The 23,767-nt window shown below is 49.9% G+C and overlaps 1 protein-coding gene across 5 annotated transcripts in view; it reads left to right on the top strand.

The window, feature by feature from the left end:
* The window catches only part of chchd3a (coiled-coil-helix-coiled-coil-helix domain containing 3a), a 58,159-nt gene that overhangs the window by 6,305 nt on the left and 28,087 nt on the right, over positions 1-23,767 (top strand). For all 5 annotated transcript variants that reach the window (XM_084701705.1, XM_084701706.1, XM_084701708.1 and 2 more), the window contains 2 exons: positions 1,405-1,498; positions 9,991-10,171. In XM_084701705.1, the coding sequence (XP_084557831.1) occupies positions 1,405-1,498; positions 9,991-10,171 (275 nt within the window). The remainder of the gene's footprint in view (positions 1-1,404; positions 1,499-9,990; positions 10,172-23,767) is intronic.

Below are 23,767 nucleotides of genomic sequence, written 5' to 3' on the forward strand. Positions count from 1 at the left end.
CATCACCCTGGGCATCACCACGGTAACGAGCGGCTAGGTTAATCCTTGAGGAGTGCAAGTGTCGTTACCGGTCGTATTTGTCTGTAGACTTCCCAGATTAGTGTTTAATAAAACACAGCGATAGAAGGCGACTTTGGTGCCACACCCGTAGCTTTACCCGCCATAACCACGCCGCTGATGAGCTGGAACACGCTCTATTTAAATGTTAATTTTGATACTGTGTCACCCCAGTCTTGAGATAATTGCTCACCGTAAGCTAAGATGCTAAGAGGGCAAGCTGAAATAATGAGCCACTGTGATCATGCTGCAACACAGCCACACCTTACCTGGGCTGAGGTGCTCCTGGTGAGTTTAATTAGCACAGCAGGGAGAGAAGCTAGCTCGCTCTCTGGTGGGACACACACACACACACACCTATACACACAGCCTCAACACTGTGTATTCTGTGAGTGTCTCTTCCAGGTAATAATAGGCTCTGACAATAGGGATTACCCTATCTATCTAATGCAGTAGAGGCCACTAATCTGTCGCTAGTACGTGCACACACAGACATGCACACACACACACAGAGAGACACACACACAGAGACACACACACAGACATGCACACACACACACACACAGGCACACTCTCAGAAACAGGCGTTTCGTCGCAGCCACTGCAGTGCTGCAGCGCACAGCACTTCTGTCTGCAGAGCACGTCTTGCCCTCTTAGCCAAGCCGGTTCTTACTTTCATGGTTAATTACCTGCTGAGATAGGACACCACAGACACACAGTCAAACACGTATGACGCCAGCGACAGCAAGAGAGGGACACAGGCAATAGAGAGGAAGAAAATGAGTGTGTGAGGGTATGTGGATAAGTGTTGGGGAGGTGTTGTTGAGGAGGGGGGTGGGGAGAGGGGGGAGAGGGGGGAGAGGGGTGGGTAAATGCTTTTTTGTGTCGGTGTGAGATGAGTTTTTTTTATTGAGCAGGTGGTTGTTGGTGCGTGGCAGATAGAGCCAGCTCTCTCCTCTGGCCTCGCTCGCTCCTGCTGTCTCTCTCTCTCCTGCACTCTCAATCTTTCTGTCCCGCTCTCTAACTCTCTCTCCCTCCCTCTCCCAGGCTCTCTCTCTCTCTCTCTCTCTCTCTCTCTCTCTCTCTCACTCTCTCTCTCTCTCTCTAACTCTCTCTCCCTCTCCCAGGCTCTCTCTCTCTCTCTCTCTCTCTCTCTCTCTCATAAGGCAACAGAGGCCTGGGGCCATCAGTGCTGTCCCACCTCACTACCTTCACAGCGGGCAGACCACACGCACACACAAACACCATTACTTTTGATAGCTTACAGCGAACTGGCATCAACACAACATGGTTGAAGGAGCCACGGTACAGTCAAACATTCTCACCTGTGTGTGTGTGCGTCCCCAGGTGACGAGGAGGAGCTGAGGAGGAGGATCACAGAGGAGCTGCAGCAGGGTCTGGAGGAGGAGCGTGGCAGAGCAGAGCAGGAGCTGCAGGCCTGGTGAGGTCCACAGGACAGCATACAGAACACAGCACACAGCACACAGTATACAGCACAGCACACAGTATACAGCACAGCACACAGCACACAGTATACAGCACAGCACACAGTACACAGCACACAGCACACAGTATACAGTATACAGCACACAGTATACAGCACAGCACACAGTATACAGTATACAGCACAGCACACAGTATACAGCACAGCACACAGTATACAGCACACAGCACACAGCACACAGTATACAGCACAGCACACAGTATACAGCACAGCACACAGTATACAGCACAGCACACAGTATACAGCACAGCACACAGTATACAGTATACAGTATACAGCACAGCACACAGTATACAGCACAGCACACAGTATACAGCACAGCACACAGCACACAGCACACAGCATACAGTATACAGCACAGCACACAGTATACAGCACAGCACACAGTATACAGTATACAGCACAGCACACAGTATACAGCACAGCACACAGTATACAGTATACAGTATACAGCACAGCACACAGTATACAGCACAGCACACAGCACAGCACACAGTATACAGCACAGCACACAGTATACAGCACACAGCACACAGTATACAGCACAGCACACAGCACACAGTATACAGCACAGCACACAGCACAGCACAAAATATACAGCACAGCACACAGTATACAGCACAGCACACAGTATACAGCACAGCACACAGTATACAGCACAGCACACAGTATACAGCACAGCACACAGTATACAGCACACAGCACACAGTATACAGCACAGCACACAGCACACAGTATACAGCACAGCACACAGCACAGCACACAGTATACAGCACAGCACACAGTATACAGCACAGCACACAGTATACAGCACAGCACACAGTATACAGCACAGCACACAGTATACAGCACACAGTATACAGTATACAGCACAGCACACAGTATACAGCACAGCACACAGTATACAGCACAGCACACAGTATACAGCACAGCACACAGTATACAGTATACAGCACAGCACACAGTATACAGCACACAGTATACAGTATACAGCACAGCACACAGTATACAGCACAGCACACAGTATACAGCACAGCACACAGTATACAGCACAGCACACAGTATACAGTATACAGCACAGCACACAGTATACAGCACACAGTATACAGTATACAGCACAGCACACAGTATACAGCACAGCACACAGTATACAGCACAGCACACAGTATACAGCACAGAATACAGTATACAGCACAGCACACAGTATACAGCACACAGTATACAGCACAGCACACAGTATACAGCACAGAATACAGTATACAGCACAGCACACAGTATACAGCACACAGTATACAGTATACAGCACAGCACACAGTATACAGGACAGTATACAGTATACAGCACAGAACACAGTATACAGGACAGCACACAGTATACAGTATACAGCACAGCACACAGTATACAGTATACAGCACACAGTATACAGTATACAGCACAGCATACAGTATACAGCACAGCACAGCACACAGTATACAGTATACAGCACACAGTATACAGTATACAGTATACAGCACAGCACACAGTATACAGTATACAGCACAGCACACAGTATACAGTATACAGCACACAGTACACAGTACACAGTACACAGTATACAGTATACAGGACAGTATACAGTATACAGTATACAGGACACAGTACACAGTATACAGGACAGCACACAGTAACACAACACAAAAGAGCACAGAACAAAGTAGTACAATACTAGCTCATATGACATCATGGTGGGTGGATGCCCACATCTCCTCTCTGCTCCCCTTCAGTGACCCTGCAGGTCCAGGCCACACAGTAGGAATGCTGCCATTGGCCGGTTCATTCTAAACAGAGCAGCAGAGAAATAGGAGGGACAAATGTCTATTTTCTAGAGTCATTAATAGTGAAAAAAGGTCAGTGTAGTATTTCCCTTCCTCATCAGGTGAACCTCTTCCCCCAAACCCACCAGTGTTGTTCTGGTTGTTTCTCTCTGGATCAATTAATCATGCCTGAGAGAGGGCGCCGTTGTGAGGTAATTTCCTTGGCGCTGAGTGGGTGATCCATTAGCCAGCCTTGATGAGGAGGAATCGGCCTTTTATCCCGGCAGCATCTTCCTTCCTCTATTAGTCTCTCTCTCCTCCGTCTCTGAATCTCTCTCTCTCCTCGATCTCTGTATCTCTCTCTGTCTTTGTCTCTCCTCCATTTTTTCTCCATCTCTGGATCTCCCTCTCTTTGTCTCCCCTCTATCTCTCCCTCGCTCGGCCTCTCTCTCCTCCTTCCCCTCTCCTCCTTCCCCTCTCCTCCTTCCCCTCTCCTCCTTCCCCTCTCCTCCACTACAGTGGAACAGGTGTGCGTGGTCCGATAAACACTTAATTCCCCTGTTAATGTTGCATAATGTGGTGACAATAAAGTTGAGTTGAATTGAATGAATGGGTCTGGATGAGCTCCAAAGGCTCTTGTGAATGAGCAGTGTGATTAGCCTGTACGCAGCCCAGTCCCCTTAATGACAACACTAAGCAGAGGCAGGGACTTCAGGCTGGGTAAGCGTTTACATTTAGAGGGGGGGGTTATGTCTATGGGCAAGGACATTTAGCATTCAAAAAGAGCCGGACAATAGGAAAGGTATTGATTTCCTTTCCTTCTATGGATAGGTAATCTGTAGCCTTAGTTGAGTATTGACCTTTTAAAATGGAAGTACACCAGTTATTTTCCAAATTGGGGTTTGAATGAATTGCGTTGTGTGTGATTGGTGTGGATGTGCAGCTGCTGGGAGATCAGTCCCGGTGCTCGTGTGTCTTGACGGCTCTCCCCCCCCCCCCCCCTCTGTGAGGAAGCAGACGGCAAGAACCAGGCTGGACACCTCGGTGTGTGGCTGGAGTGTTCAGACTGTTTGAGGGAGCGAAGTCTTAGTTGTGGTGAGCGGTAAACGGCGATCGGGCTGGTCTTTGATGATCACGCTGCGTCCTCTGGACCAGCCTGGCAGGGCGCACACCCTCACTGGATTATTGTTGTATAAAATGCATTTAAGAATAAAAGAAAAACGTCGAGGATTTGCCTGCCTGGCTGTTTTGTATGTGGTGTTGTTGCCGGGGACACGCGGTTAGGCAAAAGTGCCTGTCGCATCACCTTGGCAACGGCATTAAGAGGAAGTAGGGGTTTTATTGACCATGATGCTTTGCTTGGACGGACAAAATCAATATTTCCTTTAATGTTGTCTCTCCACTAAGTTCTCTCTGCGCTTTTTTATTATTTTTATTATGTTTGTGTTTTCAATTGCCCTGGAGAGAGACTGGGTGGGCAGGAGCTAGAGGGGAGGGCGGGGAGGAAAGAGGAGAGGGCAGGGAGGGGAGAGGAGAGGGCAGGGAGGGGAGGGGAGAGGAGAGGAGAGGGGTGAGAGGGGAGGGAGGGGAGGGGAGGGGAGGGGAGGGGAGGGGAGGGGAGGGGAGGGGAGGGGAGGGGAGGGGAGGGGAGGGGAGGGGAGGGGAGGGGAGGGGAGGGGAGGGGAGGGGAGGGGAGGGGAGGGGAGGGGAGGGCGGGGAGGGAGGGAAGAGGAGAGAGGGGAGGGCAGGGAGGGGAGGGAGGAGAGAGGGCAGGGCAGGGAGGGGAGAGGAGAGGACAGATTCTGGTGTCTTACTGGCCTACCTTGTGACCCACCTCCAGACCCTGGATCTGGCTGCACACACACACACACACACACGCACGGTTATCAAATAGTGGTTGAGATGCTCTCCTGTGTGTGTGTGTGTGTGTGTGTGTGTGTGTGTGTGTGTGTGTGTGTGTGTGTGTTTACTGTAACTGTTATCAACATCATTACATTGTGGAGTGTGTGCTGTCCACTTCCCTCCTCCTCCTCACATTGACTGTTAGCGTGTTCACTTCTCCCCCGGTATTGAAAAGTCTCTCCCTTTCATTTTTCATCCTTACTGTCAAGTCCCATATGGTCAGACGACAGTTTTTTTTTTTTTTTTCATCTTCTTCTATTCATTTGTATTTATTGGGGAGAAAAAAGGGTATAGCGCTATCTTTTAATTGAAATAGATGGAGGCACGGAGAGCTGTTTTCTCTCCCGGCTTTCCCGTTAAAGGTAATTGAATTGTGATGGTGTGAGGAGAAATGCCCAGACCTGCTTGTTATTTCAGGTGAGGGCTTGTCTGGCTGAAATGGAGGCATCGTCTCCGAGGCTGGATTGTCTCAGACCTGCACAATTAAGTGTGAGAGGGGGACTCTGAGGGGGACTCTGTGGGTGTGTGTGTGTGTGGGTGTGTGGGTGTGTGATGGTCTTTATGAATTATATTGACCCCAGAGTCAGAGCCATAACGGAGGCTCACAGCACCTGTGTGTTACTGCTCCTTACTTAGGGTGTATGTGTGTGTTGGAGGGAACGAGAGAGAGAGAGAGTGTGTGTGAGGGGGGTGGGGGGTAGTCCATCATGTCTGTTGGTCTGTGCTGTTGATCTACGAGGTGTGGATATGTACTGTACAGGCTGCAGAGCTGTAGTTCAGACTAGACTTTACCTGCAGTGTATGTGTGTGTGCTGGATGTGTGTGTGTGCTGGATGTGCGTGTGAGAAGTAGTTGGTCTACACTCTCTCTTCCATACACTCACTTCTTTACACTTCTCTCTGTTAACTTTTCCTGCTCCCACACATGAGCACTTATCTCTCTTCTGCCACATCAGCCTTCCCCCCCCTCCCCCCTCTCCCCCTGCCCCCCTCCCTTCTCTCATGGGGTTCAGCCAGGCTCATATCTCAGGAGGGACCACAAAGGGATGCTAGCAGTGTGTGTGTGTGGTGTAGTGTGAGAACTACAATTTTTGGTAGCATCACACCTTCTCCTATCTTGCTTGGTTGCTAATGAATTTGGTCTTGTTGCTGTGATATCCTGGACCTCCTTCCTGCCCCCTGTTCTCGTAGCATGGTTGTTTGTCTCCTCAGGATTCCTCTGCCTGAGACGACTGGGGAACAGTTAGCTGCAGATAGCCCTCTCTCTTATTCTGTCGTCCCTGAACGCAACTTGCATCACTCTGTCTGTATTTATGTCTTGCAATTACTCCTCTCTTCTACACCCCCACCTCTCTCCCCCTCTCTTTCTCCCTCTCTCCTTCTCTCCCCCTCTCTTTCTCCCTCTCTCCCTCTCTCCTTCTCTCCTTCTCTCCCTCTCTCTCTCTCTCTCCTCCTCTGTTCTTAACCCATTTGTGAGTCACTGTTTACATTGATGTTATGGTCCTTCCAATATGTGGCCCATTTGGCTGTTGGTTGAGGTGTGTGTGTGTGTCTACTTCCTCCTCTCAGTCCCATAGTGAGGTAACGGATGTACACACACACACACACACACACACTCACCCTCTCTGCGGCACCATTAAAAGAATCTGAAGCACCATCCCATATGCCCTCAGGCTCCTATACTGGAGATCATTTCACACTTGGTACGTTCCCTTATGTTTTCCTTTTCTCTGGGGGTCGTGTGTGTGTGTGTGTGTGTGTGTGTGTGTGTGTGTGTGTGTGCGCGCCCTGGTGCTTCCATGCATGTGTGTATGTGTTCCATTCAGTTAACTTTTTGTTTACCTTTTTGATAACCCAAGGGCCGAGTGATTGCTTCTGTCCCCAGGCTATTGCAACATCGGTCTGCTGTCTGTGTTCTGAACTTTGAACTTTAGCAGATCATTGGGGGGGGGGGCGTGACCTCTAGGCGACCCAGGAGCCTGGAGGGTGTCATATGCAGTAATGACCAACAGGGGGCAGTACTAGGACAGTATGGATGGACTTCTCCACCTACCCCATGCTGTGAACCCTTGTAGCACTCAGGAGTCGTGTGAAAGAGAGTGTGTGTGTGTGTGAGAGAGGGAGAGAGTGTGTATGTATGTGTAAGGGAGAGAGGGGGAGAGACCTGCCTAGCACCATAAAAAATTCATCCCCAGCATTCCCAGACATTATTCTGTCATCAATATTGCATAGGGCCTTTAACTGCTTTGTTCAGAGCGGTTTGGATTTGAACACTAGCCTGCCAGCGTCCGTGTGGCACTGCCTGATTGGCCGAGGAGGGGAGCTGCCAGCCCATGGTGGAAGGGCAGAGGCGTTAGTGAGCAGCTGCACGGTTCAGGTGACAAGGAGAGGAAGCTTTTGACCAGGTTGGATATTTTATTGGAGGAAAAGCCATGTCACTGTTAGTGACCTCAGCCATACACACACACACACTCACACACACTCTCACACCCTTTATTAGATGCTTATAGTACTACTGAACTTGTTTCTTTCTTCAGATCGTACTTTTGGCTCCCGACAAAGTGAAGCATGCCAGTCTGCTGTGGGGTTGTGTTTGTGCTCGGTCCTCCTCTGTGGAGACCACAAACGGTTGTTTTGGGGTCGGAAGCCCATCTCAAGTACATGATGACAAACGCAGTGTGCCAGGCTGTCTCTCTCCTCCTGCTCTTCCATTTCCAACCCTCCCCTCCTCAGAGCCATCGAAACACTGGCTGCCCCGCCAACCTTGCAGTTATTTAGCTCTTCCTCTCTATCTCACAAGAGGGCAGGCACACTAGAGATGATGTTCTTCCCTCTGCTCAGGTCTCTCTCTCTCTCTCTCTCTCTCTGTGTCTCTCTCTCTCTCTGTCTCTCTCTCTGTCTCTCTCTCTGTTTCCCTCTTCTTCCCTCTCTGTCTCTCTCCCCCCCCCCTCTCTACTCACTGTTGCCAATCTTCCAGAAGAGAATGAGAAATGTGTCCAATATCCTAGAGGCAGGCAATAAAGATCGGAAGGCAATCGAGGTGAGGCCGATAGCATCCTGATAGCGATAGCGGTCTTGCTTGGGTTAGCACTTGTGGGGACGAGTGGAGAGAGTTTGGCTGGCCTGTCCGTTTGCAGGGACAAGCCTCTGGTTATGTCTCATTGTTGCGGTCAGGTTTTCTCGGGCTATCGTGTGATGTTCCCAGTAGTTCTCCCCAGCTAATGGCCTCTTCTTCAGCTTGCCACAGCCCGAGCTCTCTGAGAAGGTCCGGGAAACTTGAGTGCAGCCTTTAAGGCAGGTGTGAGCAGTGGAGGGAAGAAGCCATTAAGATGCTCACTGTAAAGTGTGTGTGTGTGTGTGTGCGTGTGTGTGTGCGTGCGTGCGTGACTGAGATCCCCATGATGGATGGAGAGTGCTGACGTGTGCAACCCAGTGGACTGTGAGACTGGACATGGCTGGACCCTACACTCTCTCCCTCTCTCTCTCTCCCTCTCTCTCTCTCTCTCTCTCTCCCTCTCTCTCTCTCTCTCTCTCCCTCTCTCTCTCTCTCTCCCTCTCTCTCTCTCTCTCTCTCTCCCTCCCTCTCTCTCTCTCCCTCTCTCTCTCTCCCTCTCTCTCTCTCTCTCTCTCCCTCCCTCTCTCTCTCTCCCTCTCTCTCTCTCTCTCTCTCTCTCTCCCTCTCTCTCTCTCTCTCTCTCTCTCTCTCCCTCCCTCTCTCTCCCTCCCTCTCTCTCTCTCTCTCCCTCTCTCTCTCTCTTACTCACCCTCTCTCTTTCCATCTCTTCCTCTCTCTCTCCCTCTCTTACTCACCCTCTCTTTCCCTCTCTTCCTCCCTTTCTCTCTCTCTCTTTATCTCTCGAGTTCTCTCCCTCTCTCGTTCTCCCTCTCTTACTCACCCTCTCTCTTTCCCTCTCTTCCTCTCTCTCTCTTTATCTCTCGAGTTCTCTCCCTCTCCCCCCCATTCTTCCCTTTCCCTGCATGACTTCCCCTGATCCAAACCCCTCCCCCCTGCGCAGTGATGTGTTGAGACCAAACACCAAACATCAGCCTTTACCATTCCTTTTGTAGACCCGCTCAGCCTCTAAACGCCTTCGCTCACACGCAAACACACACACACACACACACCTGTCATGTGATCTGTCATGTGATCTGTCAAGCCTTTCATAGAGCTCAACAATCCGCTCCACCTTCCTCTTACAGCACGTGTGTTTCTCATCATGTTCAAATAGAGATCGATAACAAAACATATATTATTATTATCATCAGTTATTATAAGACAGACAGACAGACCCCTTCCTCCTCTTGCCTGGTGAAGAAGAGGAGGGTGAGGAGAAAGGTTACATGTTGGTTATCAGGGAAGACGTCGCTCTACCTCACCGTTGCTAGGCAACTATAACAGCCCCCTGACAGGAACAGTGTTTGTGTCTCTCTAGACCGCCTCTCCGCTCGCCGGCCTTTAAACAGCATCACGGCCGCCTACTCGGTCAACACGCTTTAGGTTCTGTCTGAGGGGGTCGGGCTTGAGAGTCTGTCTGGGTTCCATCACGTTGGGTCTCGTCACTTGGAAGTCTTGGACGTTTCCTCTTTGCTGTTGTCGCTCATGGTTAGCAACGGCACCCCCTATCTGCCGGCCTGGGGTACTGCAACTGCAGGAGAGGATTATTTAGAGTGTGTGTCTCGCATCTGTGTGTGCTAACTGGCTACTGTGTGTGTGTGTGTGTGTGTGTGCGTCCAGGCTGCAGCAGGAGCAGAGCCAGGCCCAGGTGCTGGCCCAGACGGAGGCCCAGGCTCAGGTCCCAGATGAGGTGTCTCGTCTCCTGGCCGTGGAGCGGGCTGGAGCCCAGCAGAGCCTCCAGCAGGCCGTGCTCAGAGAGAGACTCTCCACCGAGGACGAGAGGGTCCGCGCCCAGCTCTACGTGAGTCACACACACACACACAAGCCCAGACAAACACAGACACCACACACGCACGGCACACACGCACATACACACACCTCGTAACTCCCTGTGTTCTCCTCCCTCCTCTATCCTGCAGCGTTCAGGTTTAGAACCGTTCTCACTGCACTTGCAGCATTCTACGGTGGATCTCTAGATAATATTCCAATTTTCTCCAGCCCTCGCTGCTGTGCCCTTGTTTGAACACATTTGAGCACTTTCAAACTGCAGAGAACTTTTTTTCTTTTAATGGCTTTCTCCTTTTATACGATGAGTCCTTGCTGGTGAAGCATCATATCAATGGTGATATTATTGAGTCTATAAGAAGGGAAACAGCCGAGCTTGGCTAAGTGATTCAGGTAGACGGGAAGAGAAAGGCTCAGCTCTCCACAGTCGTCAAGGTTACAGGCTCTCTCCAGGTTGTGGTCATTTTCCAAGTTCGCTTTCTTCACTTTTGGTGTTTTTTTGTTGTTGTTTTTTTTTTATGTGATGTTAAATAATTGTTGTTATTTTAATGTGTGTGGACACACATTGTCTCATACACAGACTGACATGTACTCGTGCTTTTGGGATGACTGGTTCCATGCTGGACTAGTGACTGTTTCAGAGGTCTGGGGCCTCATGTATAAACGTTGCGTACGCACAAAAAGGTTGCGTACACTGGTTTTCAAACACACTTTGTGATGTATGAAGATTTACTTGACGTGAGAATGTGCGGCCCATCCGCAAAGTCTTGTCTGGCTCTGTAACATGGCGAATTCTAACTGAAAAGTTTCTTAGAGGGCGGTGTTTCTTCGAAGAAATACGGTAATTCAGACAAAGAAATTACCTCGGGAGCGCATTTATAGCCCATCTGCATATTAATTTATGGGAGGAGGCAAGGCGGGGTCAGTGGCTCGTTCACGTGCGGTCAATCTCACGTTGATTGTGATTTATAAAGGAAAGGTGCGCAGGACCTGGCGTACGACCGGTTTTATACATGTGAATATTTCTCTGTGTAGGTACTTTTCGAGTTTTGGCCGTACGCCATCTTCTGGTATGAAAGCTGCGCAATCCTTTATACATTCCCTGAAGTTGCAGGCTTCGCCCTCAGTTAAAAATCCAACATGGTCATCTGGACTAGGTGAACACCAGCCAGTACACTCACACACACACACACACACACACCCTTTGACCCAGTACCCCATCAGTCAGTATTCTGAGACCCAGTCCTCTGGAATGAGCTGTCACCGTGACAACGTAGGGAGAGGAGATGGAGCGATGGGGTCAGAGGTTCTGAATACTGACTCACACCCACGCACCCACCCACACACACACACAGACACATACATATATACGCAAGAAATATACATGCACACACATACATGTACTCACACACACTCATACACAGACACACACACACAGACACGGCACTGGGCTGTGATGTGTTGGGGTGGCAGGAGAGACGCCCTGGTTTGAACAGCATCATCTCCCTGCTCCCACATCCCGGCCAATCAGAGAGAGACAGCCTCATTCCAGGGAGCTGGGATTTTATTTGCTGTAAATTGCCCTTGTAAACATCACGGGGCAATCATCCACCCAACGCCTCTCACACTCACACACACACACATTGCCTCAACAACCCACAGATTATTTGTAAAACGAGTAGAAGTCTGTTTTCCCCAGAGAGCGTTGTTTACCAACCTATGCTATTGATTCCATAGCTCATTTCACATGCTCATCGCCCTAATAGAAAGATGAATCATTTCAGAGAGAGGTGGTGCGGTTCACCCCGGGGGAAGCGTGGAGTAGGGACCCCTCGCTCGGAACAGCGGCTGAGGGGGGAGGGAACGGGGGGGGTGAGGGATGTGGGAAGGATGAGGTACTCGGCTGAGCCTGCAGCCTCTGAGAGGAGAGCAGTGTTGGTCTCGCGTCTGTTGTCAAGTCAGTCTTGTTTTACGGAAACAGATAAGGGTTGTGGATCTCCTCTTTGTCTCTTCTCAGAGAGACATGGAGAGAGACATGGAGAGAGACATGGAGAGAGACAGAGAGAGAGAGACAGACAGAGACAGGCAGAGAGAGGGACAGAGAGAGGGACAGAGAGAGGGACAGAGAGAGGGACAGAGAGAGGGACAGAGAGAGGGACAGAGAGAGGGACAGAGAGAGGGACAGAGAGATGGTTCCTTTAGAGTGCTGAAGTTGAACTGACTCCGAGAGTTAATCACCAACTCTTCACTGTTTCATACTCTGGTCATTATCTGGCCTGTCAGTCTCCTTCATAAAGATGTTGGAAATTGACTTTTCTCTTTAAAAGGCAGAAGAGGCCGAGTTACTGAACGCCCAGCCCTCCTCCACCCATTGTAATTTCTTAGCGTCAACTTTGCAACAGCAGATCTTTTTCCTTATATTTTCCCATCCATCTTGGAAATTACACCCGCTTTCAAATCCTTATGTTTTCCCCTCATTCATTCATTTACTCTTTTTTTTTCATTACGGAAATGAATGCTCCTACTAACTCCATGAGATGTGTATACAGAAGTAATAAATGACCTTGTATTCCACTTCCATAACGACGTGGGGCAATTTGCACCCTTGAAATGGGTTTTAACGATCCCTTGACTGGACACAGAGACCCTCACCATGGGTCAATCAATGTTTCACATTTACATCGTTCAAAAAAACAAAAACGAGTTTGAAAACTGGACGTTTAAATGAATGCCGATTGTGTAGCGTAGACCAAGTAGCGGAGCACAAAGAAGGGTTTCTGTCGAGCTAGGTAGTCACTACACTAAGCTCACTTCTTTGTGATTGAGCCTTCACAGGTGATTAGTGAAAGCTTTAGTTCTGCCCCGTGGGCTACCTGTGCCTGCCCTCCACATTAGCATACAAGCTATTGATCTGCCTAGCCGCTACATTAGCATACAGGATCCCCGCCGCTATATCTGCCCGAAATGGAATGCTAACAGCGCTAGGAAGCTAGCTAGCTTTCAGTTCACATGCAGATGTCAATGCGCGACTTCAGAGGCTTGTCTTTTGCCCAGTGTTCCTGCTATGATGTGAGCTTGTTTCAGGATTGTGTACTGTGCTAAAGAAAGGGTATCAAGGGTGAGAGAGAGCAAAATGTTTCAAAAGGTTGAACAAATATTTTTTAAGAATTTATCAACGGTTTAAACGGTTTATCAAAATATTAAAACAAATATATATATTTTAAATATTTGTGAAATGTATCAACGGTTGGATACATTCGAAAAAAAGATAGGAAAGGTTAGAACAATTCTAAACAAAAGTTTTGAAAAGGTTGAAGAAAAGAATAAAAGAAAGCAGGAAATGTCTTCAGGAAACAAGTTATCCCTGCGTGTATTACGATGCACGAGTGATTGAGGTTATCCGTAGTTCACGCTAACTCAGAGAACAACAGTTTATCAGTCCTGTCTTTAAGTACCTTACTGATTTAATAGAAGTTGCTAGTGTTTTTCTCCCTGACTGTGGTTTATGAGCCTTGTGATCTGGTTTGAGTGCTGGCCCTGTGTGGTGTAGGGCACCCGTTTGGCCATGTAGTGATGGACTCATTTGCACACAAATTATTTTTTTAATTACTTGGCTGGTTCCCTTGGAGGCGAGCTGCTGTCCAAAACTGGATCCTGAGTAAGGGAAGGATTTGTGATCCGGTTTGGTCAGTTTTGAACCAATACAGACTTTATTTACCATAACAGTAGACATAAAGGGATGACTGGAGATAAACTAGTGGCGGAGTATTGCTTTTATTCCAACGCCGTCTATCCATCCATCTGTGTGTTAATCAAGTCATAGGTCATAGACTCCTCCATTTTTTTTCTTCTTCTTCTTTCCCTTCTTCTTTTTCTATTTCTCAATGACTTGCCTGCGGAGCCAAACCATCAGAACAGCCAATCAATCAGGAGCCACATCATTTCATCTAGACACAGCGACTGGACCCTGAGGCAGACGTTTCAATCAAACCCAGAGTCATCAATCTTTGGAGGTTTCACCTCGACAGTGTCTGGCCGGGCCGGCCGGCGTTCGGTTTGTCTGACGGCCGCGACAGCGCTGGCCATTTGTCGGAGGAGGAAATCCCTCACAAATGCCCTTTTAAAATATGTGCTTAAGAAAGCATTGAATGGACCTCAATTACTCACCTCTTAACAACCACAGAAGGAAACCCAGCTGTTTCTCATCTACCGCCATCGTGGTTTGGGTTGTACGATTCTGAGAAACTCAAATGTTTCTACATTTTTCAACAGCTTGGCGTAGATTTTGTAGATGCTTGTAAAAAAGAAATTGTGCATATTTTGCCTCTAATCGTCAGATTTATTGTTTGATATTACAATCACCTATAGAAACCAGAGATTGTAACCACTGTCATATCTGGCCATCTTGTTTTACATAAGAGGATTATTTAGTACTCAGGGTTTAGCAGTATCTTGGTTAACAGGCCTTCTAATGGGATTCTTTATGCAGGCTCCGGAGCAGCGGGGGTTAAGTTGAGATGTGACAGCTTCCTCCTCTCCTCTTCCTTTCCTCCTCCTCTTCCCCTCCTCTCTCCATCCTTTCTTCCTCCCCTTCCCCTACTTTCTTCATCCTTTCCTCCTCCTCTTCCCCTCCTCTCTTCATCCTTTCCTCCTCCTCTTCCCCTCCTCCTCTTCCCCTCCTCTCTTCATCCTTTCCTCCTCCTCTTCCCCTCCTCTCTTCATCCTCTCCTCCTCCTCTTCCCCTCCTCTCTTCATCCTCTCTTCCTCCTCTTCCTCTCCTCTCTTCATCCTCTCCTCCTCCTCTTCCCCTCCTCTCTTCATCCTCTCCTCCTCCTCTTCCCCTCCTCTCTTCATCCTCTCCTCCTCCTCTTCCTCTCCTCTCTTCATCCTCTCCTCCTCCTCTTCCCCTCCTCTTCATCCTCTCCTCCTCCTCTTCCCCTCCTCTCTTCATCCTCTCCTCCTCCTCTTCCCCTCCTCTCTTCATCCTCCCCTCCTTTCCCCTTCCTCTCTTCCTCCTCCTCTTCCTCTCCTCCTCTTCCCCTCCTTTCCCCTTCCTCTCCTCCTCCTCTTCCTCTCCTCCTCTTCCCCTCCTTTCCCCTTCCTCTCCTCCTCCTCTTCCTCTCCTCCTCTTCCCCTCCTTTCTTTCCCCCTCCTCTCTTCATCCTCTCCTCCTCCTCTTCCTCTCCTCCTCTTCCCCTCCTCTCTTCATCCTCTCCTCCTCCTCTTTCCCTCCTCTCTTCATCCTCTCCTCCTCCTCTTCCTCTCCTCCTCTTCCCCTCCTCCTCTTCCCCTCCTTTCCCCTTCCTCTCTTCCTCCTCCGTCCATCAATCCCCTCACCCGCCAACAAAACATCCCCTTGTACCGCCTTAAACTGTTTTCATTTGCTATTCGGTTGGCCTGGAAATAAGTTATGGTTAAGCTTACATTTCCGAGAGAACCACTTCTCGCACACACACAGACACTCAGTACAATTCCTTAAAAACTGCCGTCCCCAGCAAATGTTCCCCCTTTTGCAAATCTGTGTACTTCAAATGCTGTGGCAGTTTAGATAGAGGTGCCTGGGCCTGGCTGATAATGGGCCGACAATTTAATTTCCAGGTATTAAAGAAGACTTGCTGCGTTGAGAATTGGAGACTTGTAGGTGGTATTTTAAAAACAGCATCCCCTTTTTTCCACCTGGTTTTTTTTTTTCTTTTTTTTTTCTTTTTTTTCTTTTTTTTTGTTTTGCTATAGGGGGCAAGGAAAATGTGAATTCATGTTTTTTTTTTTTCTTCAAGTGATATAACAGGTAGTGCAGAGGGACCTGTGTGTATGTTGTGACGGCTGTTTAGACCTGCCTGGCTTGCATCTAATAGAATATTTACCGCTCTGTAACTGTACAGAGAATCTTCCAGGCTGTGTCTTGTCACCCTGGGAGGCTCACTGTAACACCTGGAGCTGTCAGTCTCTTCAGCTGGGTGCCCTTCAGAACTCCTCTATGCCTCCTCCCTCGTGGCCTGAACCACAGAGGCTGTGGCCTGTCAGCTAACCAGCTTCTGGTCAACTGATGATTCCCAAGGTCTCTGCCTGTGTTGAGTATGTTGGTGGGGCGTGTGTGTGATGGTGAGGTTTGTGTGTGGTGGTGAGGTTTGTGTTTGTCTGTGTGATGGTGGGGAGTGTGGTGGTGGTGAGGTGTGTGTGTGTGTGTGGTGGTGAGGTGTGTGTGATGGTGAGGTGTGTGTGGTGGTGAGGTGTGTGTGTGTGTGTGTGGTGGTGAGGTGTGTGTGTGGTGGTGAGGTGTGTGTGTGTGGTGGTGAGGTGTGTGTGTGTGTGTGGTGGTGAGGTGTGTGTGTGTGTGGTGGTGAGGTGTGTGTGTGTGTGGTGGTGAGGTGTGTGTGTGTGTGTGTGTGTGTGGTGAGGTGTGTGTGTGTGTGTGTGGTGGTGAGGTGTGTGTGTGGTGGTGAGGTGTGTGTGTGGTGGTGAGGTGTGTGTGTGGTGGTGAGGTGTGTGTGTGGTGGTGAGGTGTGTGTGTGTGTGTGTGTGTGTGTGTGTGGTGGTGAGGTGTGTGTGTGTGGTGGTGAGGTGTGTGTGTGTGTGTGTGTGTGTGGTGGTGAGGTGTGTGTGTGGTGGTGAGGTGTGTGTGTGTGTGTGTGCGCGTGTGGTGGTGAGGTGTGTGTGTGTGTGTGTGTGGTGGTGAGGTGTGTGTGTGTGGTGGTGAGGTGTGTGTGTGTGTGCGTGCGTGCATACTTACTTGTATCACGCTTCCTCCTCCTGCATATCCGGCCTTCAGACCAGCCAGTGTGCCCACCAGGCTTGGTTAGGTATTCATTCAGACTAACCAAACATGAAGCCCCTCAGACTGGGTGTGTGCGTGTGTCTGCTCTCCCAGAAGTTCTCCATCCAGCAGCCAGCCATTACTTAACTCCCTCCCCTCTCCCTTCCTTGCCCACCGTTCATCCTCGCCCGCCCCTCAGCGGCGCCATGCCCACATGCAGTGCCAGGGTTGGGGCAGACAAGAGGTTGGGGCTTAATTGGCCGGGCTCTCGGCTGGCACGGGCCCCGGGGCCTCACCCCGGCAGCTAATTGGCTCAGCGGGCTGCCAGCTCAAGGCTGGAGATACGGCCAGCTTCGATTGATGGATGGATGCAGGTGTCAGGAAAGCTGCTGTCAAACAGAGCTCTTGGAAAGTCAATTTACTGGCTCAAAAGGAACGTGTGTGTGTGTTAGTGTGTGTGCGTGTGTGTGTGTGAGAGAAACAGAAGGATCTTTCTTGTTATTCTGAAACTTTCTAAGCCGAAGCTGAAATTGTAAATTCTCTGATGCAGAAACCTTGTACTGTGTGTGACTGACAAGTTGGTTATTGTTTTTTTAAACAGCAACTATAGTAATTATCCCCTTCAGGTATAGTTGTGTTTGAACTAACTTAAGTAATGGAGATGCAATCTGAATTATTCAACAGGCACAGTAAATAGATAAACCACTTGGATCAATCTACAGTAAGTAATGACGCATCATCTCAATTTGTAATTTAAATTACCACTCCTCTTATTGTATGCGTTGATTATCCAGAGTTTTAATCAACTAAACTAAAGTTCTATCTCATTCCCTCATTACATGGCAACAACAGCTTGTGTTTGTGAGAGATCAGCGACGTAAACCTTAGCATCACCAGACGAAGGCGTTGCGCACACCGCACAACATGACTAGCCTGCTCTGATAACTGCTGCCTGTCCGACAAGCCAACTCTCTCTCTCTCTTTCCCCCCTCCTCTCTCTCACTCTCTCTCTCTCCGTCTCTCTCTCTCTCTCTGTGTTTCTTCTCCTTCTCCCGCCTCCTCCCTCTCTCTCTGTCTCTCTCTCACTCTCTCTCTCCGTCTCTCTCTCTCTCCGTTTCTTCTCCTTCTCCCGCCTCCTCTCTCTCTCTCTGTCTCTCTCTCTCTCTCTGTCTCTCTCTCTCTCTCTCTCTCTCTCTCTCTCTCTCTCTCTCTCTCTCTCTCTCTCTCTCTCTCTCTCTCTCTCAGTTTCTTCTCCTTCTCCCCCCTCCTCTCTCTGTCTCTCCCTCCCTTCATCTCCCCCCTCTGTGAGTCTACTAATTGGCTAGATGTGGGTGCCTAAAGGTCAGGGATGCGAGGCTGGGCCTTGGGGGAGATGTGTGGTGTAACTCCTGCACGGTGAACTCACCCACACACACACCAAGAGACAGACACACACTATACTTTGTTTATTAGCTGTTGCTCTTTTGTTTGTTTCTCTCCCTCTCTCTCCCTCCCTCTCTCTCCCTTCCTCTCTCTCCCTCCCTCTCTCTCCTGTTCCTCTCACTGCTGACTGGAGGGAAGCAGTAATGAGATGGTATGCAAGAGAACAGTTGGCCTGGCTAATGGCTGCTTCAGCGTGTTTGAAGAAGAGAGGGATGTGGGGGGGGGGGGGTAGGACTGACCATGGAGATGAACAGAAACATGCTGTGTGAAGGAACACACCGGAGACAGCCTGGAGATGGGGTGTGTGTGTTCACAGTGGTAAGGAAAGTTCCAGAAGAGGGAACGAGTAGAGGAAAAGAAGCAGGGGATAATCAAGGCAGTGGTCAGCAAGTGGAAGGTGACCCCAAACCAGCAGTGGGGGTCTTAATAGAGGATTGAAGAGCCCCCCCTCTGAAGGTTATCTGGCTGGGAAGACCCCCTGGTAGAGAACATGAATATGCATCATTACACACACACACACACACAGAGACTGAAGTCAGACATATGGAGCATGTGCCATCATGAACAGCATGGGGTTCACAGTCAGCAGCACATACGAGGGCATCTCCCTCTTTCTGTCTCTCTCTGTCTCTCAGCCTGTCTTACTCTCTGTCTCTCTGTCTGTCTCCCTCTCTGTCTCTCTCTCTTCCCCTAACTGCTACACATCTGTAGACCTCCAACCCTCTGTCAGTTTGACCCTCTCCCCTCTACAATAAGACCCCTCTCTCCTCCTCCCTCTATCCTCGGGGAGGCTGCTCTATACAGGCAGTAGTAGACTGCTCCTCCAGGTCAATCTCTGTGTCCTCTGCCCCCAAGTGAAGGACTTCTCTATCTCTCTGTCTGTCTCTCTCTCTCTCGCAGCTTGTGTGTTGTTGATTGCATGTGTGTGTTGTTGATTGTGTGTGTGTGTGTTGTTGATTGCGTGTGTGTGTTGTTGATTGCGTGTGTGTGTTGTTGATTGTGTGTGTGTGTCCACCACATGGAATGCTCCCTTGTGTTTGGTTATCCTTGCGGTGGATGACGTGGTAAGCAGGTCCATCAAGCTCCTCCCCCAGCTAGTCTCTCCTCAACTCCTCCCCCATTTAGTCTCTCCTCAAACTCCGCCCCCAGCTAGTCTCTCTTCAAACTCCGCCCCCAGCTAGTCTAGCCTCATACTCCGCCCTCAGCATCTCAGAGTGACAGATGACTGGAAACCCTCAGAGACACTTCTGCCCAGAAGGGGGGATATCACCGGAGATAAAGGCAACCCAAACACAGGATGATCAATCACTTTATATCCCAGGGCGGCTGATCAGCCAATTAATCAATTTCTAAATCTCGGAACATCCAGATGTTTTGCCGTAGTCCGGGGGAAAAAGAGATTTGTCACATCATCCCTAGCCTAGCAGTGTGCGGAGGATTGAGCAATGCAGGCGTCATTAACGATCACACTCTAGGGTAAGTTTCTTCCTTTATTAATTGTGTTCCTGGCTGGATTCAAATGCATCGAGTCGGTCATTTCCATAATACAAGTTGCTGAAAGTGGAAGAAAACAAACCCCATTCAGTGCTGAGGTGTCTTTCCTCTGTTGACTATAATAAGGAAGCTTCAGGTTGGCTAGAAAGTCCAAACTTGGCTTTATCAACCATTCCTTTTAATGTGGAACACAACACAAACCGCCCCCTGATTCCAGGTCATTAATCTTCTCAGAAACACATTGACCTGTGCCCATTTCTGTGTCTATTGATCCCAGTGTCAGGTTTAGGAACACTGACGACAGCAGGTCTATCGAAGGGACGAGCAAGGTTTAAACTAACATCCCCTCACCCACACCCATCATTAAGGACAGCTGCTACCGTTCTGCTCTTGGTGACCCATGAGCTGCTGGCTTTGTTAGGAAGACTCGATTCAGTGTCCTTAAACACTATTCCTCCCTCCTTCCTACACACACACACACACACACACACACACACACACACACACACACCCTTATTGCCCCTCCATCTTCGGCCTGCGACAACATGCCCTGCCCTTTGACCTCTAGAGGTCGTTGTCTATCCATTACTCACTGTTCCCAGAAGCCCCTGGGAGAAGGTCAGAGGCTCCAGACTCCTTGCGGATCTCCGGGGGTGACGGAGTGTTGGGACATTATGGGATGCTTCTTGGTGTGATGAACAGTTGTTTCTAAGATGTGTGTGTGTTTGTGTGCGTGTGCGTGTGTAGCCTGACCTGCAGCGTTTCGCTGGCCAGTAGAGGGTTAAGTTTGTTCCAACCTCCGTCGTATATATCTGACATCTTAGTGTCCCCCAAGACTTGGTCCTCCGGCCAGTAATGAACGACCAGTAATGAACCCAGTCCTTAGTCTTCCAGCCCCTCTATAAAGCACCAGGGCTAATTAACTCTGAACAGGGGATGGCTTCACTTTGGAGAAGCCCTGGATGTCTCGAGCAGGTGTAAGAAGCCCTCCTGATGGAACGGCTTAGTGTGGGGCTGTCCGTGGGTCAGGCCTGCTCTGCTATCACTCCCATTAGTTGGATTTGATCTGTAAATGATTGATGCCTTTTAAAGGTAGTGGTGGGTGATAACATGTAATGGGGTTTAGAGTCAGTTAAAATGTGTGGTGAGGTGAAGATGTAGAAAAGTTGTTTCTAAGACGTGTGTGTGTGTGTGTGTGTGTGTGTGTGTGTGTGTGTGTGTGTGTGTGTGTGTGTGTGTGTGTGTGTGTGTGTGTGTGTGTGTGTGTGTGTGTGTGTGTGTGTGTGTGTGTGTGTGTGGAGTTAGAGGATAAGTGTGTGAGAGAGGCTTTTTTGGTCTCGCATGTATGACTATTGATCGTCTTAAAAAATATTCTCCCTTTTCCAAATTGGACACAACTGTGCTCTGAAAAGCAAAGCAACTGTCAAGACCTTTCTTCTCCTGCCTCTCTACCTACATCTGTAATCTTCCTCATATTGACTTACTCTGGGCAGCCTTCTCTCTCTTTCTCTGTCTCTCGCTTTCACTATCTGTCCATCTCTCTTTTTCTATATCTATTCTCTCTCTCTCCATCTCCCTCTCTGTCAATTTCGCTGTCACTGTTTCTTTCAATCCCTCTCTTTTTCAAGCTCTCTGTCTCTATTGTTTTCACTATCTCTCTTTCCATCTTTCTCTCTTTCCCTCGTTTTTCTACCTCTCCTCCCCCCTCCCTCCTTCCCTGCATCCCTCTCCTCCCCCTCCCTCCTTCCCTGCATCCCTCTCCTCCCCCCTCCCTCCTTCCCTGCATCCCTCTCCTCCCCCTCCCTCCTTCCCTGCATCCCTCTCCTCCCCCCTCCCTCCTTCCCTGCATCCCTCTCCTCCCCCCTCCCTCCTTCCCTGCATCCCTCTCCTCCCACACACCTCCGCCTGCCAATTAACACATGCGTGTGGTGACAGCGGCCTACCTTTGACCTCCGCCTCCGTCCGCCTCCTCCAGATCCTGCGCCCCCGTCAGCTCAGCAGGGCCCCTGTCACATGGTCGCCTGATGTATGGGCCCCCGCCTACCGCCCTGACCCCGCGTCGGGCTCCGCCCGTTTGGATGCGGCCCGGAGAGAGGCTTGATTATGACGTAGTGCCAGTCTCAGCCGCTCTGAGCAGACAGTGAGAGAGGGTCTCTCTCTTTGTCACGACACACATGTTGACACCTTCACTTTGATGTCTAGTTCTCGGGAAGTGGACTTTCTTAAAGGAAGGTTGTGTGTGTGTTTTGTCATGTCACACACACGCAAACAAATGTTCCACGCCCTTCAATGCAGCAGGCGTTCTTTCAGTGGAACCGAAGTGAAGCGTTAAAACGGAGGAATGGAGAGAGTACGGAGGAGAGAGAGAAAGTCCTGACGCAGCACATTCTCCCTTTCCTCCCTCTTTTCCTGCTTCCGCTTTGCAGCCAAACTGCGACACTCAGCTAATTAAAAAAACACGGCCGTCCTTAATTATTCAATAGGGGCTAATTGACATGCACAGAGCCTCACCCCCTCTTAAACGATGCGTTTAATCTGACCACGAGGCTCCAGAGGCCTGCTGGGCCATTGTGCTGCAGGAGCACTGAAGGGACGGGAGGGGAGGGCCTCTTGACTTTTTGTTTACCCAGAGAAGGATGTGGCCTGGAGCAGGTGTGGCTCTCTAGAGACCTGGACGTGGTTCTTTGTGTAGCCAGAGAGTTCCAGGCTGGTCTGTCATCCCCTCCTTCCTCCCCGCTTAACTTTCCTGCTTGACTTATTCCTTTCTTGACCATTCACTCTCTCTTTCAACTTTTTTTTTTTCATTCTACCTCCAGTCTTCATTCTACTTCCATCCTCCAGCCCCCTGCTTTCTTCCCTCCTCTCCTTCCTTCCCCCTCCTCCCCTCTCCCCCCTCCTCTCCCTCCTCCTTCCTCCTCCCCTCTCCTCCCTCCCTCCTCCATCCCCCCCCCTCCCCTCCTCCCCTCTCCTCCCTTCCTCCCTCCTTCCTCCTCCCTCCCTCCTTCCTCCTCCCCTCTCCTCCCTCCCTCCCTCCTCCACCCCCCCCCTCCCCTCCTCCCCCCCCCTCCTCTCCCCCTCCCCCCCCCCCTCCTCTCCTCCCTCCCTCCTCCTGGTGCCCCCTGGCCAGCAGACCTCATGTCCGGAGCTGGCCTGCCTTGGAAGGGCCCGGGCTTGCGATGACAAGCGGCCATGATAAATCACCCTCATTGTCCCTCGCTCTTTTCATTCTCCTCCTCCTCCTCTCGTTCATTCTTTCACTTTCAAGTTCACTTCCATTTTCCTGTCCAATTCATCGGCCACTCCATCCCTCCTCCCTCCATCCCTCCTCCCTCCATCCCTCCTCCCTCCTCCCTCCATCCCTCCATCCCTCCTCCCTCCATCCCTCCTCCCTCCATCCCTCCTCCCTCCAGCGCTCCTCCCTCCAGCGCTCCCTCGCTCCTCCCCATCCTCCTCTTCATCAGGAGAACAAAGGTGTATGAGGAGAGGCGGAGGGCTGGCCCATTGTCCGGCCTCTGGTATGATTAGATTATCTTTAGGGGCCAGTCAATGGGGTTAATCAGTAGGAAGTAATCCTGTGTGTGTGTGTGTGTGGCTGAACTTGCATTATGCATCCCCAAACACTAGAACACAAGCACATTAGAAAACAAATTCCCCAGACACACATCTCTGTCAGGACCACTCTCCTTTTTGTAATGACCCCTTTAGTTCTGCCTCCTCTATACATTTATCTACACCCGCTCTGTGTGTCCAGCTGCCCCGGCTGGTCTGTCTGTCTGTCTGTGTGTGTGTGTGTGTGTGTGTGTGTGTGTGTGTGTGTGTGTGTGTGTGTGTGTGTGTGGGATCAGTTTGTCTCAGCTGTTTGTGTGCGGTCGTTTTTTGTGTGTGTGTGTGTCTTTCGTTTTTTTTTTTTTCTCTCTTTAGGGCAGAAATCTTTTGTACCCA

This window comes from Hypomesus nipponensis, chromosome 7 (genome assembly GCF_054491055.1).
Source record: "Hypomesus nipponensis isolate SF chromosome 7, ASM5449105v1, whole genome shotgun sequence".
In the NCBI taxonomy this organism is placed as follows: Eukaryota; Metazoa; Chordata; class Actinopteri; order Osmeriformes; family Osmeridae; genus Hypomesus; species Hypomesus nipponensis.